The 15,258-nt window shown below is 37.5% G+C and overlaps 1 protein-coding gene across 1 annotated transcript; it reads left to right on the forward strand.

Annotated features, from left to right (window-relative positions):
- The first annotated feature begins 13,911 nt into the window (after positions 1–13,911).
- Positions 13,912–15,232, forward strand: pth1a (parathyroid hormone 1a). The gene is made up of 3 exons (XM_065956505.1): positions 13,912–13,975; positions 14,252–14,340; positions 14,501–15,232. Exons 2-3 carry the CDS (start codon positions 14,258–14,260, stop codon positions 14,754–14,756), a joined length of 339 nt encoding a protein of 112 aa, XP_065812577.1. The 5' UTR covers positions 13,912–13,975; positions 14,252–14,257; the 3' UTR covers positions 14,757–15,232.
- Positions 15,233–15,258: the final 26 nt, after the last annotated feature.

Consider the following 15,258-nt stretch of genomic DNA (forward strand, 5'->3'; position numbering starts at 1 on the left):
ACAGGATATAGTTTAAGATTATTTGTTTTAAAGCCCTTAATAAAAATGGCTCTTAATACGTGACTGACCTTCTCAGCCCTTACACAACCTCCAGGCCCTTCAGATCTACAGACATGAGCCTCATGGCAGTCCCTCGTTCTAATCAGAAACTCAGGCCACTCTTTTGAAATCAAGGCTCCTCGACTGTGAACGGCCTTCTTACCTCGATCAGGTCGCCCCCTGCACTCTCTTATTTGTGTCAGGTGGATTTTCTCTCTGTATTTTGACTGTATTGCTTCCTGTACAGCACTTTTGTCAGTTTGCTTTACAAATACATTTGATTTGATTGAAATTTGTAAAAAATGATAAAACAGGTGTTGAACTGTAAATTGACCGGAGTATCATAAGGTATTACATGCGTCAGGTCCAGCTTGCCGGTGCGACAGGGCTGCTCGTTGTCCTCACTGGAGGTTGACATGTCTGCAGACTTATTGCCAGACTCTGACAGGGGACTCGCAGCTGTTTCAGCTTTTCTTCGAGTGCTTACAGAGCCAGGACGTTGACAAGAAGGCTTTTCCTGTACCTCTACATCTTTAATGTCTGAAGAACAAGATAGACACCGTTTTCTTTGGTTGTCACTTTTCATTAAAAAACATGTCCTCAGGTCTTTTCTGGCCCTCTGAGCTGAGCTCAGGTCCAAAGGTTCCAAGTCCTCAAAATGTTCAGTTTCTCTCCTTTTTTGGCAGAAGTGAAGGTAGGAAGAGAGTTTAGTGGTGAAGAAGTTATCTGTCTGTGTAGAAGTGCTGGTCATGGACATTTTGGGAAGCACAGATGGCTGAAGACAAGGAGGTGGTTGTTGGTTTGAAAAAGGAGAATGTTTCTTCTCTGGGGAGGGGGATAAAACAACTGGCTCATCCAGGTAAGGATTCATCACTCTGGGCTTTGTATAGAGAGGACGTGATCCTTTTTTCCTCTCAGTATGGTTTGTGTTTAACTGTGTCCGTGACTGAAGACACAGTTTCCTCTCTCTAAATAACCCGTCTTCTTCCTCTTCTTCTGTCTCAAGTACCTGTAAAGTCTTTGGTTTCTGCTCAGGCGTCTTCCTGTGATTCTGATAGAATTCAGGGTCTTGTGGACATTTAAATGGCTCTTCATGATGCTGCTCCATCTGTGTCGCAGCCGGAGAAGTTTTAATGGCTTCATCACTGGAAGGTTGGGAGGGTGGTGCTCCAAATGTTTTCTGGGTAATAAAAAGGTCCTGGCTGTTTACGTCGTCGCTGGTGCACTGAGAGTCATTATTGTGTGTTGGACCCTGGCTGTGCTCTGTTGCATGTGAACAGCTCTCACTATCTCTCTCAGCTTCAGTCACTAAGATGAGGCTCTCTTTGGGAGACTGCTGAGTTGACGAGACAAATTTGGGACGTTTGACTCGCATGTATGCTGGTGGCAACTCAAACCCCACTTTCTTTTTTCTTTTGGCCTTCTTTTTTGAGTCTTGAGTGAGTTGATCGGGATGGAGCTTGTCACTGCTGAGTGAATTCAAGGTTTGTTTTGTTTGTGCATTACCGCCCTGTGTAAATACAGCGCTGTCATCTTGTTCAAAAGGTAATCTGTTTTTCTTTTTCTTCTTTCCCTTTATCTTTTCTTTCCTTCCCTTCATTGCCTCCTTGTATTTGGAGTTTTTCTTTTTCTTTTTTTTCTGGACCTGTTCATCTGTATTCATGTTTAAGTTTTTTTTGCTTTTTAGGCATTTCTTGTCCTTTTTGGATTCTTTCTTTCCTTTTCTTCTCCCAGGTGATATCCAAGACTCCCAAAAGGAGTCCGTAACCTCGAAGTCACTCATGAGTCTGTTTAATGAAAAGAGCAAAGTTAAATGTTTCTCAAAAGCATACAGGAATCTTTTTTTATTTTACTACAAAGTCTCCCATGTGAACAAATAAATCAATGCCATAACTTAAAGAAACAGAAGATAGTGGATAGTAAGGCTTTCTTAAAATGTATATTCTGGTTATTTTGTGATATAACCTGTTGTTCCAGCTTCTAAGAAAACATTTAGAAACTGTTAGTAAAATAGATACTTAAAGCAGTAACACACAGTATCCCAATGCCAGCTACATTAGAGGAAGGTCTAATTAAAATTCATCCTCTGACAAATACATGTGATTTTCTAATTTGGGACTTTGATTTGACTGTTAAATATTTTTTTGTTCCTATCTTTATTCTTCCAGGCTATCTGAAAGTTTTTGACTTGTGTTCACATCACATATCTTTTGTCAGAGAGCCCACATGCCTCCAGCTGTTCAATACAAAGAGTGTCTCGGGCTCTATACTGACAACATGAGCTGCGTTCCTATTGGATGTATTTACACATTAAATGTAATTGATGATGGTGGTGTAGGAGAGCATTGTCTCACATGTGACTTGACAAAAATCACATAGATGTTCACACCTGCGTCTGTCGATAGAGACAGACATGTTCTGTGTCTGCTTTTGCCTGCTAAACATCCACATGTTTTTCTGTCTGTAATCTGTCAAGCAATTTAATCAGGAACGGTTGGTGGTAACGAGAGTGTGCATTAGGTTTCATCGTTTCCATAATGAGGTTTTAAACTGGACTATTTTGTTTATCACTGTTATGGCTTCACATTAAGCCCAGGCAATGAGGCAGCAGACATGATGAATGCTCTCTGCTTCTGTAAAGATAAACTCAGCAGAGTAGAAACTCCATACATCAACATAATGACAGGTCGATGGATTGTATTTCCCTGAGGACATAATGCATTTTGAATAAAACGTCTTAACAGAGCCAATGGAGAATAAATAATAGTTACTGTCTATCTGAATCATGAAGATCTGTTTTGTATTTAGGCTTCACCTTTTATCCATAAATAACTGGGCAATTATACAAAGGCCTATATTTAGAGCCCCCTGCCTACATGTACTGGCAGCCTAGGCTTGATTCAAGATATTTATTCTGGGTTTTGCCTGCCATCAGAACCATAACAGACATATTTCGATGAAGGTTTAGCTTGTTACTAGGCTATCTATCTAGTTTGCATGTGCATAAGTAGCTATGCTCAATAACTATTTCTTCAGAAGAAAATATCTCTGCTAACATTGACAACTAGCATTTCGATAAAGGAGGTTAGCAAAAAATATTAAGGAGGTTTGCAACAATGTAGCTAACTGATGAAGTGGTGACTTACCTACTTATCCGGAACAGGTTTATTTTATGTCACTTTATCCTACAGTTTTTACAGTTTCGTCTATACCGTCCCAAAAATAGTAAATTAATACACCCCAACGTAAAAAGGTATTAACAATTTACCATTAATGTCATAACTACCTCAGGACTGAGGAGGCAGATTCAATTTCAGCGGGCAAAACGAAACTTCAAAGGGACCGTCTTTGCTGCTGCCATCAGGTCATGTTGCATTTAAGTGCTTCTCTAAATTCCCGGACCACAGAAGTACACAAGGGCTTTTCCTTAATAAGCGGTAACTACTACAAATAGAAAACTTTAAATGTAAAACTTTAAAAGGAACTAAAATATGAATTCGTACTCATACTCAATGCTTGCATGGAGTACACTTACTTCTCTTTGTTTTATTGGCAAACTGCAGTAGGCTATAATATATTATCCACATATCTGCTGTTACACAATATTTTCCGCGCTAACGGATGAATAAACGTAACACCTTACCAAATCGATTTTCTTGGGGGGGGGGGGGGGGATCCCAACATTTAATATTATCTGCTATGCTGACTCTTGGGATGATACTTCCTTTAAACTTGATGTGAAGGAAGCAGCTATCCAGTCTGCTGTAGGCTACTGAATAGTGTCCAATAGTGAATATTTGTCGCATAGAAAGTTGTGTCTAAAATAAGGCAAATGTGAGAAATCATGTGTCACAAAATATTCATATATAAGACCACTAGATGTCGCAATTTACCGTGACTTACTATTATGCTATACTCAGTGAATCGCTGCATACATTTCAGTCTTAACTTGAAAGAAGAGGAACAAATAAACATAGGCTAGATTTCTGACACTACGTAGGCTATTGATTAACAGTTGAAGTTGAAGGAGACATTTACACCCCACTGTACAAAGATCAATGAAACTGAAGGCTCGCTTTATAACGTATTTAAAATTGATCTGAAAGAAAATAGAGCAGACGTTTGCAACTTTTAAAAACCTTCCCTCGTCATGACATTTGTCCCTTTTGTCCGTGTCATAATTGACCTTATGCTCAGTCATTAAAGCCCTCCATGACCCCCCTCCACTTAATGTCCTCTACAGGTTCATCATGACTCTTTCTCTCTGTGTCATTCAGTTGAAACCAGTGGGAGAAATTATCTTGAAATGACCTGCAGTTGGAGGCTGAAAATCTTTTTTGTATCCGTTTGAAGAAAATCAGCTATACATCCCAACTATAGAATGCAAAAATAGCCCTGCTCACATGAATAGTTTTAATATCAATATAAAGAAAACATTTTTATTATTTGATTAGCAGTTATTACCAGATGCCAAAGGTTGGATCTGTTTATTGCTTATAAGGTAATCGATGATCAGCACTGCTTTGCCTTTAAATCTACTGTAGTGAGAAATTTGAGCTGAAAATCTCAGATTTTCTTTGTATCACTAATATAATGGTTCTTTGAGCATTTCTATGGATGAATCAGAGAGATGTCAGTTGATCAGAGTCTAGGCTACATGTTCAGCTAAGAATTTATTTCTGAAGTTGTTATCTATGAAGTGATACAATATGATCACTTTCTCCAACAGATGTATTTTTGTTTTCCAATCAGTCAACAACTTACTGTTTTCAAGATATATTTCAAATCAATTCTCAAATCCATCATTACAACACAAGGTCAGCCAGCTTACTTCATTCTGCATTTTTCAGGACATGGTTTTCTCAATTCTCTATCAGATTCAGAGGACCTCATTGTTGGCACCAGTCTCAACTTATTTAAAAAACAAACATTTTATTTCCTGCTTGGCCCATTAACCAATGCGTCATCATAATCATTCTCTGCCATAAGAGCTTATTTTCCTTTTTCCCCTCTTCTTTAATTTATCTCTTTCTTGTTTTACTTTCTTTTACACCTAATTGAGTATGTGTTCTTGTTAGCTTTGTTGTTTTTTGCTTTTTAAGTGCAATAAAATAAATGAAATATCTAGTGATTGCATATCTCTCCATCTCATTTTCCCGCCTCTAGATTAAGACAAATGTTATCTAAACAAATTATAGCCAGCGTGGACATTCTTGCTTCCTTACAGACTGGAGAGATTGCAGGATTTCCATTTTACAGCCTGGCTGGCATTTCTCTTGAGTAATACTATGAACCCATTTTCATTCAACCATCCCATTAGTCTGACAAAAGATTCTATCTTTTACTATGTATGAGACACATGCTTTTGTGCAAGAAAATCTGTTAGTATACTGAGTATCAGTTGCAAGAATTGTCATGACTAAATTGTTACAAAAGTGTGCAGTGGACTGTCATGTTAGCCAATAGAAAGCTGGAATCTGAAAAAACAACTTCAGCTCCATGTACAGTGGCTGTTGTCCATGAAGCGGGCAGCCCAGGTTCAAATCCGACCTGCGGCTCCTTTCTCATATGTCATTACCCATTCTCTCTATATTTCCCTGATATTCAACTATAACTGTCATTCCTCTAAAATAAAGGCATTAAACTCCCAAAAATATATCGTTACAAAATCATACAATTCACAAGCACAAGAAGTTTATTTTAGCTCATCAAATCAAATTGAGGAACTTTGATTTAATCGTAAAAAGACAGACGTAAAAGCTTAAGGAGAACAGAGACTTAAGGGGAAAATAACATTGTTTTTAAGTCTTTGGAAAAATCTAGATTCCAGTCACAGACATGTCTCAAACTGGTTGTTTCCCAGTTAAGAAACGTCATCTTTTAGGCATGTGTCATTAATGTTGCTTCATAAGTTCCCTTTTTTTTGATCACTGTGTTTCTGATATCTTTCCATTTGAAGGGTAAACCCCACAAGAGGGGCTAATCACTGCTATACAAGGCTTATTATATTTCAGGAAGTTGTCAATAACTTTGAATAACTTGAATATCAAGCACACACACTTAAAATGTGTGTCTTTGTGGCTTTATTTAGAACAATTTTTAATAGAGGACATGAGGTGACGTTGGGACATGCTTCAGTCAGTATTGTTATCAACGACTCTTTGATGTCATTTTGATTTAAAGAAAAAAAAATGGCAAAAAGGAAGCTACTTTTCGTTTCAACTGCGGCATCGCAAAAAGGTTTGGCACAGCAAACTCAGACCCAGAACTCCATCACTAAACCAAATCATTGAGGCCTTCCTGAAAATGTTTATGAGCGAGTCTGCAGATGTGTGGACTCCCACCTAGATATCCTAGGCTGTAATGAGGAGAGCCTATTGTTCTTACAGTTTCTCCAGAAGAACTTCAAGAAGGAAATGTCAGAGTAATATGGAAACTGAAATTAGGACGGTCTCGGGTCTTTCAGAGGGCTTTATTAAAGGCTTTATGTGTGATTTTTTGATCCAGCAGATGTCGCTCTTGAGCACCAGCATGAAACCAAAACAACTTGCGCTGCATTGTTGTGTTAGCATGCTAATGCTAGTGATCTTTATTATGCTCGTATCTTCACACTGCATGTAAATTTACCTGAAATGAGCGTGATCTAGAAACACAGTGAGTACAGTATGTTATTCTTCTTTTCTCTAGTCCCTCAATTAAACAACTTTTATACACGAGGGGAGGAGTCAGCCGGCCGTCCAGGCGATGTAAACAAAGTGAAGATAGGACTTTGAAAACTCTGAAATCATCACAGACAGTGGGACTCGGGTGTTACACCCATTGTAGACAGTCATGACTCACAGAGTTATTTTCAGAGGATATACTTCATTTATATTACATTTAAGTGTGAAAAATCACATTTAAAGCCTTTAAGGATATCAGACGAAGAGACCCTGGAGAACCAGGGGCCATTTCAGCAAGCCTATTCTATCCAGCCAGTAAGTTGTGTCTGTAGCCAAACTTTGGACTGTGTGGCTGATTCTCATGAGATGGTGTAAGCTGCAGATGATATCAACTAGCTGCCAGAGAAACTGACAAACTTAACCCAGCCAAGAGAGTTCAGTACAGAGGCAAAACATCCTGAGTGTAGAGACCAAATACTTCAACCATGTTAGCCTCACCCTGACCAGTTTTTGAAAGTCTTTTTGAAGAAATCAATCTGATTAATAATTCACCATCAGAGGTGTCCTTGTGAAGCTTTTCAAAACACAGAACGTGTCCATACTTCAAATGCTAGAAGAGCCAGGACTTTGAACTCAAACTGAGCAGAGAACTGCGCTGGCCAATCAACATCAGGCTATGCAAGTCTTTGACTAATACTGAGCTACACAGAGAGGGCATGGAGGATGCTCAGGCTGCCTTGTTGGCCTGCAGTGCATCCTCATAGACCACAGAGGTCATACACCACTTCAAGCCTACACTATTAGCTTTGTTGCCAACATGGAACATAAAAGAGAAGACAAACAGCCTGAAAGAGAGCTGACCCAGCTGGAGCTGCGTCTACAAGAGCAGGAAGCAGCTGCCAGAGAGAATGTCATCGAAACTGAGATCATTACAGAGAAAACCATAAAAGCAAAATAGTTTCATCTTTTGCCTCTGTAGTCTGGTCAGAAATAGAAAAAAGTAGACCACCAGACAAAAAACATTAAGTGTAGCATAAACAGCTTTGGTTGCAAGCAGAAAATGTTGTTAGTTTTTTGTGAGCTTTTTACATTCTGAAATGTTAATGTTAACATCTCTTCTCTTGTGTATCTGTCTTCACCAAACAACAATTGTGGAACAACCTAGACCCTCACTCAGTCAGAGAATGTGCCCAGACCACACCAGATTTGTCACCATATCTAATCAACATAGTGCATAAATACATGCACACACACACACACACACACACACACACACACACACACAAACACACACATTGATACTCACATACACGTATACACACAAACATACATAAATACATACACACACCCTGTGCAGTAGTATGTGCATAAACATCTCTATTATGTAGATTTTGTGAAATAGGGATATGTGCAGCTACACCAGCAGCTAACAATAATGTGCAATACACCAGCATTTTAGAACTTTACCTCCCATCTCCTTATCACTCACAATTGATAAAACCTGTTAAGAAAGCAGAAAAATTGAAAATTAAACTAAACTCCAGAAGCAGGCGGTTAATTCATTTTAAGCTCTCCAGTTTGCTTTGAATCCATTTATGTAGGTTTGTTGGTTTGTTATGAGTCCTTTTCAACAGCCAGCCTCCTTCAGATAACACAATTATAACTTTGCTTTTTGATGCTTGATCAATCAATACAGCTAAGAGGAAGGAGTTAGGCACTGCAAGTGGTCTGGTGTGGGGGTGTCTGGTGGCAGTAAAATGATGGTGCACTGCCATAAGAGGGAGGACAGTTCCAGGAAAAGGAGGTCAAGTTGTAGTAAAGAACTGCCTGTTACGCACATGAGCTCACAGTGCCGACCCTTCACCCTAAACAATTAATCATGCCAATCACACTGAGGTGCACAGTTTTATTGACAGATTTGCGAGCCTGAATACCGTAAAACGTCTATTAATGGCCCAGGGTTTTATTTACTTTAATTTAACAATTGGCCCTGTCTTTATTTGGAACAGGCATCAATATTAGACAGACTTTTAATTACTTTCTTTCAACATTTGTGCACAACAAGATTGGAACAGACTATAAAAATTGTAAATTCACACAAGAAATAATAGTTAAATTTGTAAGAATTAAGGTATTAATAAACAAATTAAATAAATCATAAATTTGACATCACTTTTTTGGACAGTGCGCTGTTTAAAGGCCTGTATATACTATCATTCTTGTATTTCTTAGACATATGCCGTAATTCACATTTATTGTTTGTGTCTTTCTGCTTTTTCTCCTTAATTTTAAAGCAACAAATTATTTAAAAACTAAAAGTACAGGGGTCTCTAAGTGAGACCAGCCTTTAACGTATGCACCAGGTTAGTAAAAGGGACTGGGCCTTAAATTATGTTGGGCTTTTATTTCATTCATTTGAAGTTTTCCTTGATATTTTTTCTGAATTTTGAAATCAATAGAACTTTATTATATTAACAAAATTAATGATTAATATTAATCGGGGAGCTGCTGAAAACTACAACTTTTTTACAGTGAAAAATTAAAAGCGTGCTCCCAGAAATGATTGAGAGTTATCTTTCCACTTTCAGTTCACTTCCACATAGCTTAGCCTTTTAGCTCTTTTCCCTTATTGTTGGGTTTTCAGATGAACAATCTGTTCCCATTAACCCTAGAACACTAACGTTGGGTGATTTTCACCATACAATACAATTCAAGTGACCACAATCACTTGAATTGTATTGTATAGCTGCTGTCTGAGTTGCCTGGGTACCTTCAGACTGCCCCCTGACGTCATTGAAGCGTGTTTCCCTGCTCCAATCTCTGGTCTTTTCAACAGGCACTTGTTCGGGTGATTTTAGTTAGTGACGTTAGTGATAGTGAGTAAAATATTTCCCACACTTGTCGGTAATGCAGTGAGAGACTTATCCTTCACTATACAATGCTCACATGTCAAAGGAAACAAAGTGGACTGAAAAACAAGTTCCCAGCTCCATTTTTTTTTCACACACACACATTATACCTTTTTATCGTTTTATGAGAGTTTATATAAGGGGAAATAAAAGAAGAATACTTCAATTTGCCATCTATTGTTGTACTTTAAAATATTTTCATGGGAAGTATATTTTATTGGGTTTATTAAATCAGGTTAGTGATGGTATTACAAAACTGTTAGTTAGTGTTCTAGGGTTAACCTTACTTCTAGGGTACATATAGTCACACACAACCTTTAGCTTAAGAACTCTGACAAAGATACTGTACACTACCTGCACTGCACCAAACAGTAGAGAGACATGGTTAGTTATATTTGCTTGTAGAGCAGCTAGCAGCCTACTGTTATGGTTTAGGAAAAACAGAGGGAGAAACAAGAAAGAACGTGTGGCTTACATTTATCAGGTCGACAGATAAAAAAAAAACTCTGAATGAACATATAGGCCGTTAACTGTTTCTAGTGTATAATGAGCTAACGTCAGATAATGTGTTTTAAGAGTGTAGAGCGCTGCACCTCAGTTTCAGTGATGCCAAAAGGTTTAGAGCGCCACCTACTGACGGGCTGCGGTATAATTCAAAAAGCCCGCCCCCTTCATGTTAACAGACTTAAAAAATCTAATTACACTTAAAAAAAAAAAAAATTCTCAAACATGATTTTGTTGTGGTGACAAATTATTATCTAACTGAATAAATGTATCAGATTTATGTTCAAGTCCTCTTTTTTTCTGCAAAGTTTATTTTTAATTAGTTATTGGATGCCATAAAAAGGGGTACAATTCCATGATTGTGCAGCTCTGTTGTGAATGCGGCTCTCGTGGCACTATGTACAATTGATTTGTGGAGTAGAGGAGAAACATCTTGAAGAAACATAAAGGACACTTACAAAAGAGTCATTGGATTTTACATAATCTTGAGTGTCTGCTTCAAGTTGACACAGGAATCTGTTTCGCTGCACTGACCTAAGGGATCTTTGCCGTTTCTTTGGTAAGATGAATATGTGGTTTCGTTTGCAGAAGCAGAGTGACGTCAATAATGGAGCTCTTTCACCCAATCCCTTCAGGACAGACTCTGGATCTGAATGTGCAAAATGCAAAATGCAAGCGCATGCAGTCATGAGGGAGTGAGAAATACTTTATTAATCCCAGAGGGAAATTCAATGTGTGTATATATTCCATCTGACTCTTATTCGTGTAAATATTTCTTGTACCTATTATTCATACCTTACTTACATTCCTATTCTATTTTATTAATATTTTTATTACTTTATTATTTCTGCTGCTATATTGTATATTTTGGAGCAACTGTAACAATCGAATTTCCCTCTGGGATTAATAAGAAATAGAAGTTGAATAGAAGTTTTCCCATTTTAATATGTGTGCCAATAAGCCATCTATTCACACATAATGATAAAATCCACCTGGTACATCCTACATCTTTAAGGCATTGCGTTCTTGTTGTCTTTGCACTTTCCTGAGTGACTTGAGACGTCAGTATTTCTGAAATGTAATTTATCTTGCCTGTCAGCCATCTCAGGACATGACGTCACCCTCTATAAAAGTCGACGCCTAATCTGAAATAGAAGTCCCCTTCTACTTATTTACTCTACTGCTACTATTCTTAAGTCTCAGGCACCTGCTTGCTTTACTGATGCACCTGACTTGCAATCGCTCCTGCAATGTTTCCCATGCACCTTTTTCGCCTATGCATACCTCGGGTAACATGCTACACATTGTGACAGCATGAGGTAATGGTGGCGGCATGGTTTAGGACCTGAGCTAAGTTCAGAGGTCAAAGTGTTCAGCGGGTGTCATCTAAACAGGCCGTGGCCACCGTAATAGTATCACGGGTAAGCAAGCGGGGGTCAATGTCTATGTAGGGCCTCGTCGTTTACCCTAAATCTTTTAAAGCTGCTTTGTAAACAATTGGAATAAGTGCCCTTTGTTTATGAAACAACATGTGGAATGAAAGTCTAAGAAGTATTATCATTTTTTATTTAGCTTCAAAAACTTTGATGGTTCATTCTCAACTGTTTAAATGAAAGGCGTTGTAAGAATTTGACAGATCATAGCGCTTTAAAAAAAATAATTTAGTTGAAATGTATACACATTTACAGATGAATTTCAAACATTTACACTTGAAAGGGAAATAAACATGACCAACAAATCTTTGAGATGCCTGACGTAATCTCATAGTCCACCTTCTCACCCGGTGTCGTCATGCTCTTTTTTCTCTCATGGGACTGGAAGGACGAAGCAGTACATGAGGATTGTAAATTCATTTTGACTTGTCAGGGATGATCATCATGCACACGTTACACTTGAACTGTATAACTTATACCTGATTGAGAGAGAGGGATGGGAGGGAGCGAAGAGACCTAAAATTCAACGGACAGTTAAAACTTATATTCCTTTCTTAGATGAGACTAGTGTGTAATTTTATAAAAGTGCTACCTAGAGGGGCTTTTGCTAATATATCAACAGTAAGGTAACAACCAACTTAATGACCTTAATTTATGTAAAAAGACTTTTGACACTTTTGTATTCCAAAAAAGACTGTTTGAATAGTGATCATTAACTACAGTAGTGAGATAAATGTAGAGGAGTTATTTACATGAAAGGAAGTGGAGTAATAACTTAATAAAAGGAGATTATAAATACTTCTTCTATTTGTCAAAAATAGATGACTAAGAGATCTTTGCAAAACTTCTTTGCAAAGGTTATGATTGTAAATACAATTATACAGCGCAAATATCTTAATGGAATTATTTTTTTTTTAAATGTGCTAATACCAAACAATCTACAACTAGATCTATAAATCATGGCTATTTGTGTGTTGCTTTTTCCGTTAAAGACCCTTAAAAAAGGGTACACAGAATCAGTTTCTTTCTTACTTTGTTTACGTTACACTGTCGCAAAGGGTCATATCTTGTAAAAATTCTTTTTAAGCATAAATAGTGATTAGAGTAAATTATAAATGCATATTTTTGTTATGTGTTTCTATATGTTCGGTATAGGTTTACAAAACATGTTTTACAATCCACTGTTATATAATCCAGGGGTTCCCAACCTTTGCCATGCCAAAGACCCCCATAAAGCATCAACCTCTGGTTGGGACTCCCTTAAGCAAATTATTATTAAAATTGCAAATATCAAAAATGAAATGAATAGCTTCTTAATATGTTTCCTTGTTTCATTAACAATGGAACATCTTGTTTTTCTTAGATGTCATTCAATGTATTTTTTATTTTATCTTTTTTTTATTTTAATGCTTTTTGGTGTTTGATTATGTGCTGTGAACATTGGGTTAATAATTTATTGATTTGATTTCTGAATCTTATTCATGATTGCAGAACTAACAGTTGTTTCTTGTATTCCTGTGAATTTCTCCTTAATGTAAAGCACACTGAGCTTAATAATAAATGTTCTCTTCTATTCTTTTCTATTCTATTAGCACGCACGCACACGCACACACAAAACACTGATGACCAACACAGTGACAGTAACTGCATCACCTATGACACAGCTCCTAAACTCCCAAATTACTCTTCAATTCAGGAAGTGTTCTCTGACGTCAGGTCTGTGTGAACGCTCTTTTTTTTGGAAGGCCACTCATTAAAACAATGTTAATTCTTGAGTCAAGAGTCTATGTAACCAGGGAAACCCCCTAATGGCCAACGACAGTCATAAATCCATCCAAATGTTGCCGCTTTTGTTGTGGGGCAGACAATTAAAGGTCACAGCAGATGTGGACTACTTTACAGACAGAAGAGTATGCAGAATTTAAAAAAAGGAGAGAAATTCTGTGCTACAGTCTTAATCAAAAATAGGCCTATAATAACATACATACTGTATAAATTAGGATTATAATGTTGTGTTACCTCAAAGATAAATCTCATATTGAACCAAACTCTTTAAAAGTCAAAACATTCCTGTCAGGGAAACTCATAGCTTTAAAGATTTAGAATTTTGGTGTGTGTATTTTTGAAAATATGGTGGGTGTGGGTGGATTTGGTTCACCATGCAAAGCCATTAGTTTGTTCTGGTATAACAGTGTTGAAAGCCTGAAGTTCAAAGGAGGTGTTGTCATTCCTGGCCTGCCCCCTCCAGGAGCTTGAGGTGTGACATCAACAGCAATAATGAAGTCAGCTCATCAATGGCTGGGCCGGCGAGCTATAAAAGGAAGTTGGAGAGTCCCATGCATATCATAACTGGCTACACTGGCTTCTCTTTATTTCCACCAGTACTCATCAACTTTTAGCAAACTGCGGAGAAGTAATCACAGAGCAGGTATGCTGAACACACCTTCAATTAAGTTTGTTTCTGATAAAATGTATTTTATTCAGATGAATTATGATGTGTTTGAGCGTTAAACAGATCTGGGGAAATATAAATTTAGGATAAAAAAACACTTAAAATGTTACCCTTAATAAATGAATTTATATGCAATGGCTTATTTTAACATGAGACATTTTAATTTATGTCAGACATTTTTGATGCTGAGAAAGGTTTGTAAATTTACAACATTAAAAGCTTTTGAATTAATCTTTTGAATTTTTGATACAGGTCAACATGCAGAATCTGGACTCTAAAATCTTGATCACGTCTCTCTGCATTTTACACGTCTTCACGTTCTGTGAAGGGCGTCCCCTGAGGTAATTATCTCCTCCTACCACTTAAGTATTTAAGATCAATTAAGATTACCCTCACCAGTCCAAGTCCATTGCCTTATTTGAGCTCTATTTATATATATTTTTAACAGTCTGTTTTTCAGTATTGAACTGACGAATATTTCATGATACTGTGTGTGTACAGAAAAAGGACGGTGAGTGAGATCCAGCTCATGCACAACATCGGGGAGCTCCAGCAGGTGCAGGAGCGTCGGGATTGGCTGCAGATGAGGCTCCGGGGCATCCACACCGCTCCGGGCAGGGGCAGCAGCGAGGAGGCGAGCCGGTTGAGGAGAAGACCGCGTCCCCAAGAGCTGCCCGACCTGAGCGACCTGACACCAGAGGAGATCCAGTACGCTTTGAAGCTTTTGGATAAACTTCTCAAAACTAAACAGTCATGATTTTGTTTGATGCTATTTGAACATCGTTAGTCCCAGCAACATTTCCAAATTTCTTATTGCAAAATCTTAGGATCGTCTTCTTTATTTAGGCCTATTTTATCTGATTCAATTTTTTATTTATTTTGGACATTTTTTATTTTTTTGTATTTATTTATTATTTATGAAACTGCTATGTATGAACATTGATAAAGGTAAACAGCATGGGCGAGGGGAATCTTACCAATTGTATTTGCACTTTTATTTTTGGACCAACAATGTTTTTTTTGTTGTCGTTTTTTTTTTTGATCATTTGACATTGACCTTACTAACGGGCATTTTTTTCCTTCTTTTAATGTAAATTTCACTTTTAAGCTATTTAAAAAAATATATGTTTTCTGTAAAACTACAAAACAGACATACAGACCGGACCTACACTTGTCCACTGTAGACTGCTTTACTTTACATGGAGGGCTATGTTAAGCATTTAAATTTGTGTATATTCATAAAATTAAAAAATATATTT

This window comes from Labrus bergylta, chromosome 7 (genome assembly GCF_963930695.1).
Source record: "Labrus bergylta chromosome 7, fLabBer1.1, whole genome shotgun sequence".
NCBI lineage: Eukaryota > Metazoa > Chordata > Actinopteri > Labriformes > Labridae > Labrus > Labrus bergylta.